Source organism: Ovis aries, chromosome 2 (assembly GCF_016772045.2).
Source record: "Ovis aries strain OAR_USU_Benz2616 breed Rambouillet chromosome 2, ARS-UI_Ramb_v3.0, whole genome shotgun sequence".
Lineage (NCBI taxonomy): Eukaryota > Metazoa > Chordata > Mammalia > Artiodactyla > Bovidae > Ovis > Ovis aries.
Window position 1 is genome coordinate 224,459,911 of NC_056055.1, and position 12,352 is coordinate 224,472,262.

The 12,352-nt window shown below is 53.0% G+C and overlaps 1 protein-coding gene across 2 annotated transcripts in view; it reads right to left on the bottom strand.

Moving 5' to 3' along the window:
- The window catches only part of PAX3 (paired box 3), a 103,553-nt gene extending 96,156 nt beyond the window's left edge, over positions 1–7,397 (bottom strand). Inside the window, exons 1-4 of one of the 2 annotated variants that reach the window (XM_042244303.2) lie at positions 6,925–7,397; positions 5,396–5,631; positions 3,924–4,050; positions 2,626–2,760 (exon numbers count right to left, since the gene is read on the bottom strand). In XM_042244303.2, coding sequence (XP_042100237.1) covers positions 2,626–2,760; positions 3,924–4,050; positions 5,396–5,631; positions 6,925–7,009 — 583 coding nt within the window. In that variant the 5' untranslated portion in view covers positions 7,010–7,397. Of the gene's footprint in view, positions 1–2,625; positions 2,761–3,923; positions 4,054–5,395; positions 5,632–6,924 lie in introns of both variants that reach the window. The other variant, XM_015093551.4, reaches the window with a different exon arrangement.
- Between the last annotated feature and the right edge of the window lie 4,955 nt (positions 7,398–12,352).

Consider the following 12,352-nt stretch of genomic DNA (forward strand, 5'->3'; position numbering starts at 1 on the left):
ACGCGACCCTGGGGAGAAAAACGAGAGCTGTTCTGACCTCTTTTAGGGTGCCTCTCACCCTATGTCCTAGTCTCTGACAAGTATAAAGATGCACCAGAGAAGAGCCAGTCAGCAACAGCCGGCAGGCCGAAAAGGAATCCGGAACCTTCAGAAAGCGCGCGCCGCCCTGCTCAGGACGCCCAAACGGCCTTCGTTAGGCCCGCCTGGGAGCTCAGACCCCTCTACCAACATTCATTCTATTTTCCAAGGCGGACAGCCTGAGACTTTTGCTGCCCAAACGACCGGGAATCTTTTTTTTTTTTTTTTTTTTCCTTTTTGAGATTTTTAAACTTCCCTTCCAACTCCATTCCCCTCTGTCCTTTCTCTGGGCCCCTCTTGCCCTCCAGGGCTCATCTGGAAAAGGAGCTAGAGGTGCTGAAGAGACTGACACTGCCTCTTGCTTGACAACTCCAAATTAAATTAGACTTCAGCCTCCGAGTTGTGTGTGTGTGTGTGTGTTTTCAACGGTTCAGCCCCGCTGGGGAGAATACTCTGCTTTTAAAAATGGTAGCAATTGCCCTTGAATGGCAGCAGCCCCAGCTAGACAGCCCGAAAGACTAGAAACATTTTGTAGGTGAAATGGCCACTTTTTCCACGGCTGGAGAGTCCATAAAACTTCCTGGCGCAGCAGCTCTTGGGGCTCATTGAATAATTCATCCCTCATTGCAAGCCCATAATGTCTATTCTCGGCCCTTTGTGGGGCTGTTTTCTCTTCTTTTCTCCTTGAATTATAAAAAGGTTGCCTTCCTTTGTTCACATCAAGCTGCTGCGAGCGGGAGCTTTGTCTGGGCCGAGCTAAAGTGTGAGTTTCAATGGACTCTCCCGGCTTTGTCTCCCAAGTTCATCTCCAAGTGTAGATTGTGTAGAGAAGGCCTTCTTTGTAAAAGCTGGAAAAGTTGTACAAATGTTTGACCAGCTCATTTGGGGCGTTTTGTCTCCTAGGCCCTCGGTTGCTGGTGCGGCGATGGAGCTGCAGCGCAGGCGCCTCTAGCAACAAGTAGCAAAGCCTGGCCACCTCCACCCTCCTTCCCAAGCCTCCTTCTGGGTTCAGTGCCTGCAGGGGCCTGTTGGGTTTGGGGTTGGCTGGCTTCTTGCCTTCTTCCCTCCCCAGCATCTCCAATACAGCATCTAGACCAGGACTAAAAGCCAGGCATCCTCTCAGAGACCAGGGCAGAAAGGCACCCCTTCCAAAAGAAGGGCTTACACTGAGTCTGTGTGAGACCTCTGCTTCAAAGGAGGGAAGCCACAGGGTATGTGTCTTCTTCACTCAACCTGCCCTGGGTTTTTATGTCTTGATTGCCTGTGTGTGCCAGAGCACCTAGGCATCGGTTTAGCCCTACAAACTGCGGTTTGGATTTGTAACATCTAAGTCTGTGTCTCTTCGAAGTTGTGTACAGATTTGGTATTGATTTGTAAAGCTGCCGGCTCCGGAGGGCCAGTGGCCTGCGCTGGAGTTGAGCAATGAAAGTAAAAAAAGCGACCAGTTTCCCGAACCACAGTCCTGCCCAGGACACCACTGGCGGAGGGCTCAGATCCATTAGGTCGAAGTAGTTGACCGCTCCAAGCCCACCTGGAGAGCCGTCTGCCCTTCTAGGTCAACTCAAAAGTCCACGCAGCCTCAGGAGTCTCAGCCCCCAGCAAGGGAAGGCCATGCATGGGTGGGAACACTGGGCAACTCCCGACCCTTTGGGCCTCGAAAGAGGTGCAACCATCCCCCAAGCAAAAAGTGCTGAGAAGCAGAACTGTGGAGACTCTCCTTGTGCCAGGATCCCTTCCCAGTTCAGCTCCCACGGGGTTGACTTTTTCCGTGGGGCTCTGAAGATAACCCCAAGCCCACATGTAAGGCTCCACAGGGGAGGTTTTTCTCTTGAGGCTGACAGATCACAGCCAAGGAGAAGACACCCCTGGGAAGAGAAAGTGCACCCATATTGTGAACCCGAGAACCCAGAAACCCCTTGCTTGTAACTAGATCTTAGGCTTGTTTTTCTTCCCAGGCACACACAGTTCAAACCCTACCGCACTTGAAGATCAATTTAAAACAAAGGAAAAACCACCGACGTACATATATACATTTATAAGGCAATCAGTGTGATGTAACTTTGAAAACCTACTGCCTTCAAGAGTTTTGAGTCTCTCTTCCTCTCCCCTGTCTACCCACCTCCTCAACCAAGGAACTCTTTGGAGACTCTGGGCCCTTCCTAAGGGCGCAAAAATTTCCTTTAACCTCAGGAGGCTCAAAGACTGGCCCCCAGGCCCCAAACTGCTCAGATTCAGTCTTGCTAGCCTGCGGGCAAGAGGGTAGCCCCTTAGCCAGACCGCAATTTGTAGTTCTAGATTCCGAGAGACTGTGAGTGGTGCGGAACAAAGATTTATGAAACAGAAAAGAGAGAGAAAAAAGATTTTTGTTTTCAATGAAAGTGCATCTCGGGTCTTTCTCTTCAATGCTCTTACCCGGGTGCAGTGGATACGAGTGAGGAGGGACCGTGACATGAGCCGGGGAGGCGCAGCCCTGGAGCCTCCAAGGTCAGAGCTCGGAGTCCGAGAGGCGCTGGCCCGCAGGGCGCCGCTCAGAGCGCCGCCGCTTACCTCGCTCGCTCAGGATGCCGTCGATGCTGTGTTTCGCTTTCTTCTCACTCTCCTCTGCCTCCTTCCTCTCCAGGTCGGCCTCCTCCTCTTCGCCTTTCCCGAATTTACTCCTCAGGATGCGGCTGATGGAACTCACTGGGGGCGGGAGGAAGAAGGGGGCGCAAACGACTGAGATTTGCAGGATCATGCTGGAAGGGGCTCCCAGCTCCTAATCGGAGTGGGAGTGAAGAAGGCCTGCCCTGCAGTTTGCTTCTGTCCCCTCCTGCATCTTTGGGCATCCTTGCCCTTCTACACCCCGCCTCACCCTCCCACTCAACCTGCCCCCACCCCACCCCCATTGTATGATCGTCTTCTAGGATCGCGGAGACCGCAGCCTGGAAAGCTCACACCTCCGGGTTAGGGGCTGGGAACAGCCGTACGGGTCCTCTCTCCCCAGTAGGAAGCCTCCCTCCTGACTCCACAGACGGGTCTCTAGATCGCCAGTCTCAGAGCATTCTCCCGCCAGCCCATCCGGCACACCCCCACCCCAAGCTGAAGGCATTGCGCCCCGCGGTTCGCGGTATGGCAGGAAGAAGGAGAGCGGCCCCATCCCCTGCAATTCGACTTTTTTCTTTTGAGACCATAAAGGGTTTAAATTTCAACTGCAGAATCGTTTCCTATTGTAAAAATCAAAAGAAAATGCACTCTTCCCCGTTTATTTTTTCCAGATTCCAGTCTGGTAAACAAATCCATCCTCTGAAATATCTCGTTCTCGCAGGGGGGGGAAAGGGAGTTTCCTTCTAATTAAAAACAAACCCGTGCGCCCTCGCGCTCGCCCTGCTCTCGCCCCTATTCTCCCTTCGCCTCCCCCTGGCCGCCGGGGGCGCCGGATGGTCCCTGGGACTTTCCCGGAAAAAAATCTCCCGGCCATTGCCGAAGCCTCCCCTCCCGTGAGCGCACGGAGAAGCCTCGGCTGGCGCGGCCCCATCTCCCTTCGGTTAGGGTTACCAAAACATTTGTTTCTCTTTAAAAGGGAACATCAATATTAATAAACGCTTGGCCTCCGCCTCGCGTTTCCTGCCCTGCCCCTTCGACAGAAACCCTCTTTGGGGAGCCCTGAGCGGCGGTCTCTCAACCCCAGGACAAGCAGCTGATCACTCCCTCCATAAAACGGCTAGTTCGTAAATATTTCAGAGTCCCGGGAGAGACCGCCTCCCGATCATCCAGATCGATCACTGGGGGTGATTACGGTTCAGATGGCCCGCCCGCGTAATAGCGACTGACGCCTAGCCTTGGGAAGACGCAGATGAGCCTGGTACCTGAGGGTACGGTGTTTCGATCACAGACCGCGTCCTTGAGTAATTTGTCTCGAATTTCCCAGCTGAACATGCCGGGGTTCTCTCTTTTGTATTCCTCTATTTTCTTCTCCACGTCAGGCGTTGTCACCTGCTTTAAGAGAACCGGCAGACCGGTTGGTACCCAGTTCTCTGGGCCAGATGTGGCGGCCTCACCGCCTCCAGGCCTGGTGGGATTCTCCTTCTTGTGCCCCATGGCAAGTTTCCCCTGGTTAGCAAAAGGACCCCAACTCTCTGAGCAGTGTACCTTAGAAAAGGGCAGAGAGAAAACCATCCCAACCCTCTCCTCCCTAGATCAGCTCTCACAGTTGGGATAAAATAAAAAGAGGTATGACCTCTTGGAAGGGGTGTACTTTCTGATCCGTGGGAATAAAGAAAGGCAACCCTTTACGCTGAATCAACAGGAAAACGAAACTAAAAAAGGAAGGCTTGAAAGAGGAGCAGAAAAAAATCAGGTTAGATCTGTAACTTGGGCCTTTTCAAAGGAATTCAAGGTTTTAGCTCAAGTGAAGAGCAAAATGAAACGCAAAAGTTGAGTGTCCATTAAAAATCAGAGTGGTAGCAAATATGATTAATTGGAAAGACAGGCTCTTTATTCCACTACCACCACCACCACCACCACCCCCCTCCCCAAGAAAAAGAGTTTCCAGAGATTCTTAGAGAGGTTGCAAAGCGGGCTGGCATGCAAGGAAAGGCAGTTGTCTGGAAATTTTCAGTTTACCAGAATCCTCCTTTTGGTTTTGCCCTGTGGCAACCAGAAAATTATACTGGATTTTCCCCACATCCAGAAAAAAAGGGCAGCTGTAGGCAATCCCCTCCCACTCAGCCATAGCCAGTGTGATTCTCTTTCCTTTTGTAAGGAGAACCAAAATAGTTTGAGGATAGCACCAAACTGCCTTTTAAAAGCTAAGTCATCGGCTCATTACAAAGAAAGCAAATCACCCTAGCTTTTGACTCCTTGAAGACAATTTGGACTGGAGGCAACTGGGGAGAAGAGTTGGGAGTGAAACCATTCAAAAACCCAAAGTGGCTCCTTGGATTAAATTTGGAATGGGCAGTATAGTCGCTGGGAGCTTGGGAGATACTTGGAGAAGAAACCAGCAACAGGTGAGTACAGCTTGGACGCTTTGGGTGTCTGCCTATTAAAACAATTTGATGAGAATTCTAGGATTCTGAGGCATATAAAACAAATGCTTTATCTCCTTTGCAAAAATGCTAGAGGTTTTCCTTAGCACTTATCAAGAAGTACCAGCTCAAACAGCACTGTAGACCGTTCTCTTCACCACCACCACCCCCGCAACACACACACACATACACACACTTTCCCAGACTTGCAAAAAAACACCTCAGAAAGTCCCAGCTGGCAGTCCTTTCCCACTGCCCACTCTGCCCTAACTCCAGACAGGAGGCCCCCAGGGCCAGGCCTGCGAGCTCACCTTGGGCTTGCTGCCACCAATGGCACCAGGGCGGATGGAGCCGGTCTCCTGATACCTGCATAGGATCTTAGAGACGCAGCCGTGGGACACACGCAGCTGGCGGGAGATGACACAGGGCCGGATGCCATGGTGGGCCATCTCCACGATCTTGTGGCGGATGTGGTTGGGTAGTGGCCTGCCGTTGATAAAAACACCTCCAAGCTGGTTGACCCGGCCCTGGCCGAGGGGAGTGGACACTGGGAACAGAAGTCAAGAAGAGAGGCAAGTGGAAGATCATTTGGGGAGAGAGGAGAGCAGCCCAAAAGATGAACCCCAATTTCACACTCTTCTGGCCAATCAGTAAGTTACAGCCTTAGCACTGAAATCGCTCCATTTGGGCTCCCAACCTGAGACCCTACTTCAACCACACTTGTTCAAACTATTAAGCAATTCAAGGGCACATAATCTTGTGTGAAAGGAACTCGCTATAGTGAACCTGTCTTCCCTTTGGACCCAAGAAAGGGGACAATTTGCAGGGACAGGGGGTGGGGTGCGGAGACCTAGAGGCTGGTGAAAGAATGGCCTCCCTGCAGAGAGACGTTCACCCAGGCCTTCTGCGGCTGGCATTAAACCCTGTCTAACTGGGGGGGCCTTTCTTTCTAAGAAACTTGGAGGAGTTGACAACCCTTTGGGTTTGGGGCTAGGAGTGCTGCAGCCAAAGGTCAAAGAGGGTACTGAAAGCAAGCCGCAGGTGTCATCGCGAGTCACCTGTTACACCTTGGGCCAGAGACGACAGTCCAGTCTGCTCACAGGCCCCTCGGCTCCACTGGTGCTCTGGTTATTATTAATAATACATCCTATTTCAGACTGAGGGCCAAGCCCAGGCACCGGCAAGGTCAGCATCCCAGCTCAGGCGCCCCAACCTCGCAAACTGTCTAGAAAGTCCGAAAAAGGACTTGCAAGGTCTCCTGCCTCCCTGGAGTCCAGAACCTTCAGACTAACTGAAAGGCGGTCTTCCAAATGGGTTGTGGAAACTTCCAGATGAAGCTGGAGATAAACGAGGCCCTAATTGAGGAATCAATTAATACTAAAAATTCCCCAGCACGATTCTGCACCAGCATGTGCCACCACAACTTCTCACCCCCTAAGAAAATCCTTCCAGAATTATTAACAAGAGTTTAGCGACTACAGGAACAGCCGAGGTAGTTTTGAGATGCCTTCGGGGGCACAAAGTGCTGAGAAGTTGCTTGCTGGTGCTCAAAAGCCGGTTGACCCCTACCCCACCAAGGCATTTTCAAAACAACAGGGGAAAGCATACCCACCCAGGAGCAGGCCTGGCCGCCAAGCTCCAGCAGGAGTTACAGTGAAAAGGACGCTTCGTTTACCCAGAGAAAATCGAGAGGGGATCTCGCCCGACTGTTCCCTCCGGATATGCGGGTACCCCGGGAATAGGCTCCTGGACGCGTCGAAGGAGCCCGTGGAGACCCCGGCTGGGTGGAGCAGCCTGGCCGCGGACCCACGATCTGGGCGGCGCTGAGGCCCTTTCTTACCTTCCAGCGGGAACCCGCTGCGCGGGTAGTTCTGCCCTGGGCCCGGCCGCATCATCCTGGGCACAGCTCCGGCCAGTGTGGTCATCCTGGGGGCAGCTTCGCTTGGAAATTATATCCAGGTGAAGGCGAAATAGACGAGACAGGCGCTGGTGACCCCAGGCAACTCCCCCGAGCGTGGAGAGTCCCTCCCCGAAAAGGCTGGAGAGAAAGGAGGGACCCGGAAAAGGGGGTTTGCTCGCTCTTAGTCCAAAAAGAGGCTCGAGGTGGAACCGGGGAAAGAGGGTGGGCAGGGAGGCCCCGGAGTCCAGGATCCCGAGCCCAGGGCGGAAAAGTTTAGTGCGAGTCTGGGCCGGCGGCCCCGCGGCTGGGAGCGCTGGGGAGGGGGCTCGGAGCTCGGCAACGAGCCGGGGAGGGGGGGTGGGGGCGGGAGCGTGGCCGGCCTGAGAGTCTCCTCCCGTCGTGACACCGAGTGCGGGGATCTGGGCTCGGGAGCATTTATTAGTTCTTTCACCCAAAGCTTGGTCAGGAGCCCTGAGCTGCGATTGGCCGACGGCGAGACCGTCCCGGGTGGCGGAGATACGCGCTGATTGGGCGACAGCGGCCACTTTCTCTTCCCATCCCCGGCGGTGCCCAAGCCTCGACCGGCCCCGAGAGGGACCCGCGCTGCGCCTCTAACCTGGGGAAAGAAGGGTAGACCCACGGAAGCCCGGAAAGACAGTGCGGAGGAGATGCCGAGACTGAAGAGGGGTCCGTGCCTCTCTGTCACTCCATGTATGCCTCTCTCCTTGACTTTCTCTGTCTGCCCCCTCGTCCCTCTCTGTGTCTCTGTATGTCCTTCTCTGTCTCTGGCTCGTCCTCTCATTCTGTCTCTCTGTCTCTCTGTCTGTTTTTCTACCTGTGGCTCTCCCTCTCGCCCATTTTTCTTGGCTTACTGCCAATGAAGGGGGCGCGGTTCCAATAAGAAGGCTTTGGAGCCCCCAGACCCCTTTAGTCTTCCTTCCTCTGGCCCCTGCCCCTTGGCCTAGGCTTATTATGAGGGTCTTCCCTATGGGGTTCCTCCCAGAAAGAGTCCAGGATGTGCTGATAAGTTCTTTTGTCTTCACCCTCTGGCAGCCAGGACACTGAAGCTTACTTAGGTAGTGGCCGGAGGCCCCAGTCCTGGTTACCCGAAGCCTGGGAAGGGGAAAAGAAAGAAAATTATTTCCTCTTCTTGATTAAAAAAAAAAAAAAAAAACCCTCTCTCAGAAGCCCCAGCTCTAAATCTAGAGGTACAGATTCCCCCAATGCTTCGGCAGAGATTCATCTATATGTTAAAGTTTTGCCCGGCTGCAGCGTTTGTTCTCAGGAATTTATTATGGTATTCAGACTAAACTGCTGGAAAAATAAAAGGAGCAAAGTCTTGGCTAGGAGCTGAAGTGTCCCCAGCAGGATATGACGCCAGGAGTGTTGTAAAGACTGTCTGTCCTTCGAGAAGGTGCTATTGTGCACAGGCTTTTATTTATAACTTGGTAAGTGCCAGTGAGCTCGCCTCCTTCACACCCCCGAGTGCCAGCCCCGCGCTCTGCACTGCGCTTTATTCGCTCGAGTCTATTCAGAGACTGTCACTCTGGGCCTGTGAGGTATTCAGGGCCTTAATCAATCAAAAGGATGAGAATCGGGCAGGTTTTTCCCTTTGAAATAAAGGAAACAATGACTTCTGGGCTTCAAGTTCCCCCTTTTCCTTTTACGATTTTTGAATTTTTTCTGTGTTGGAGTTCTCCACCCTCTCTCGTCCTTTTCCCCCTCAACTCATTTGACAGTTTTTACGTGAACTCAGCCCCCCCAACCCCAACTCTCCACCCCCTAATTAAGTCAAACTAAGAAGGCAAGATGGGGGGTTGGGGGGAGTATAGCTGCTCAACTGTGTGGGAGCCGGCTTTTTAAAACTCCACTCGCAAGTGGAAAAAGCAGGCAGCTTTCATCTCAGCCCAAAGTCAAAAGCTTTGGTTGACTGAGAGATGGGCAATGGAGACACCAGAAAAAGTCTGGACACCCCCTCACCCACCCGAGGGGGGAGGCCCCGTGCATTCACATTACACTGGAGGGATGCTGCTTAGCACGCAGCCCTGTTTAACTTGGTTTTACACAAAATGATTCAGTTTGTCAGGGGGAAAACGTTCTCATTTCCTTCTTGCACACTTGAGGGCCACCAAAGCCTGTGTCCTGTTTCCTACGCTACTTCTCAAGAGCTGGGCTTTTTCCAAGTTTTCTGCCACTAAAGCTTGAGCGGAGCAGCCAGAGCACCTTCTAGGGTCCCTGGCTCTTGTTGGAGGAGGGAGGTACCCAAAGTGCGTTTCACGGGAGCAAATGCAAACTCAACTCGCAGTTGAAAGGAACCCGGGAGCCATTCCCCACCGCCGGCAATGATGGTGTAAAAAACTTAACGGCCAGGGCTGTGTCTCATTTGTTGCAGAGCCGAGGGGCTCGGGCTTCAAGCTCTCCCCGCGGACCCAATGCTCTCTCCCTGGGCGTTCTCTCTCCCCAGGGCCCGTGGATCCGTGAAGGGACACAAAGCCAAAGACTCACTCTCCCAGCTTTTGCATCCTCCTTGCAACCATAGAGCCGGCAGGACCCTTGAATGGGGATACTGCCGATTGAAATTGATTTTGAGTGCCCATAGGTGCCTGGCCAGCACGCGCATCCATAAACTGACCAACCCTTTCTATGAAAATGTACAAATGGAAACCAGAAAGGGTGGAGTGGAGACCTGTGGCCCAGGAGCCTCTCATTCCCGGACTCCCCCACCCCCGCCCACCAGATCGCTCTGGCATTTATATGCTACCAGTTAACTCGACTGTTCCCCACCCTGGCAACAGCTTGAGGAACCTGAAGACCCAGAGATGGGTGGGAGGACATCCTAAGGTGCTTGGGCCCATAAGATTGCGGGATCACTTCCAAATTCCCCAGAGTCCAAATTCTCTGAGGTTGGTAGACCCAGAGTCTGACTCAGGAGGGCCAGGACAGCAATGTTGCTTGAGACTCCCTGGCTGGTGGTACCCACTGCAACCAAGTCAGACAGGGGGGATGGGGAGTGTCTCGCATCACATGAGCAACTGATCACCAGAGGACGGAGTGGTTACTGGTTTCCCACATGGTTTCTCAAGAAGGCACCTGATTCTGCATTCCAGCCACTCCTTCCCTGTCTTCGAAAGCTTTGGCCTCCCCTTATTTCTTTCCAAAGTCTCTCTGGAAGCCAAAGCTAGCCCACCGCCTGACTCCTGCAGCAGGAAGCGAGTCTCTTCCAGGCCCCACTCCTGCCTGGAACCTGTAAGCCACCGAGTCCCCATTCTACTCATTGGCAAAGGAGTGACCCTGAAGTGGGCTCAGAAGATGAGTGCCTGCACCCTTCAGCCCTGAATCCAGGTTTGGGAGGCAGCATCCTTTCTGCTGACAAATTACCCAGAAAGCAGCCAGAGAGTCTGTAGCTCAATTTTGTGAAGGAGGGTGGTGTCCTCCAGTACTATCTGTGCATGTGTAAGATGAAACTTGAGGACAACAGTAGGATAATTCAACCAAAACAGGATCATAACTTACCACTGCTTCCTCCACCCCCCTCCCCACAACCCTGTTTCAGAAGCCCTTCAGGTGAAATAGACAGCAGCTTCCCCTCCCAGTTCTGGGGGAGGGGAGGACAATACCCAGCTCCTAGAAAGTTCTCCCTCCTGGCAGGATTGGATGCAGGGGTCTACAGTCAAGTCAGGTTAAGTGAAGTCTGCCTGGGCCAGGTGACACCCAGAACACAGCTCCCACACTTGTGGGCCCCAGGCCACAGTCTTTCATGATCTATGGACTTCTTGGGCCTCTGAGAGACAATGACCTTATTCTATCCGGACACAGGCCTTAAGAGGAAATTATGATCTATATGAAATAATGTGCCTGAACTGGAGGGTGCCTGTCACCCAGATCTTTTTTTGCCTTATCTGGAGGGAGTAGCCTCTGAGGGAGGCATCTGACCTCCCGCCGGGTCTCAGGCATCTCAGGAGGCAGTCCTAAGGCTTGAGAGAAATGCAACGGGAAACCGTCAGTTCTTGAGAAATGTTCCCCAGGAAGAAATCAAAATGCCAGATCCTGACCACGCATTTCTTCCGGGCACCAGATTGGTGATTGCTCGGAAATAAACCCAGGCCTATCTCAGAGCCGGACTTAGCAACTGTCATCAGGCTCCCTGCAGTTTTTCGTCAAAAGCTGTGGCGCCTGTTCTCCCGTGTTGGAAAATCGGTTGGGATGGGGTCGGATTTAGGGACTAGACGGAAGTGTGGGCATCTCACTGAAATGTGGAGTGGATCAGCTGCAGTGGTTTTGCCCCTGTAGCTGGGGGAGCCACCCCAGAAGGGGTTCTCAATAAAGAACATATGGTTTGTGAGAAAAGAAGAAAAGGAGGAAAGGAAAAAGAAGGGAGAGAAAGGAGACATAAAAAGTATTTTTTGAAAGGTGGTGAGGGAAGGAGAGAATGAATGTCACAGCAGCTCGTCTCCTATTCATGTTCATTTGGTTCTGCAAAAATTATTTTTTATGCAAATAAGGAAGGCAGGATGCCAGAGCCTGTTTGGGGCTGGGGGGGGGGGGTGGCGTGGGGGGGGTGGCGTGGGGCGGGGAGTTCGGGAGAAGAGTCTCATAGAATACTACCTTAAAAAAATGTCCTGCCCAAATAGGAAAGAGTGAATGTGTTGGGGGCTGGGTGGGAGGTGTTGTTGAAATTTAGAAGAGAAATTCCTGGTAACTGCTCTGCTGGTGTGTGTACGAGATGCAAACACGAAGGACCCCGTATGAAGGGATCCTGGTGTTGAAGGTAAAGATTGAGGGATCTTGGAAAGGGGGTATTATTGGGAGCAGCCTGGGTCTTGAGGAAGAGAGGAGGTGCGCAGGCCAAATTGGGGGTCTGAAGTGGGGTTCGAGAGCAGAGCTGGGAATGTGCCCATGACCGCTGGGGCAAGCAGGAGGTCTTGGGGTTTCCTTGACATTGGGAGCAGAAAGAAAGGCAAATGACCACACCTGGAACTCCTGCCCCAGGGTGCCTGGAGGGAGTGTCTGGACTGTGAATTCAGATGGAGTGGTGTGGGGTGCAGTGTCCAGTGGGGGGTCCGGGGCAGGATAGGAGCAGGAGGGGTGGGCAGGGAAGGAATGGAGCAGGGTGGACTATTAGGCCTTTCTCTTTGATCAGGCCAGGTCTCTCTCAGACTCCGAGCCAGCATGGTGAGCCACCACTGCCTCTCGACCTGAATCCTTTCCAAGTCCACAAACAATTTCTCTCCCAGGGGGATTTCACAGGGAGAAGAGTGAGGCGGGTAACACAAGGAACAAGAGAGATCCGGCAGGCTGTTCAAACTCAGCCACAGTGAGGCCCCGGGAGCCTAGGGCAGCAGGCTGTGAGTGAGTCTGGGACCTGCGG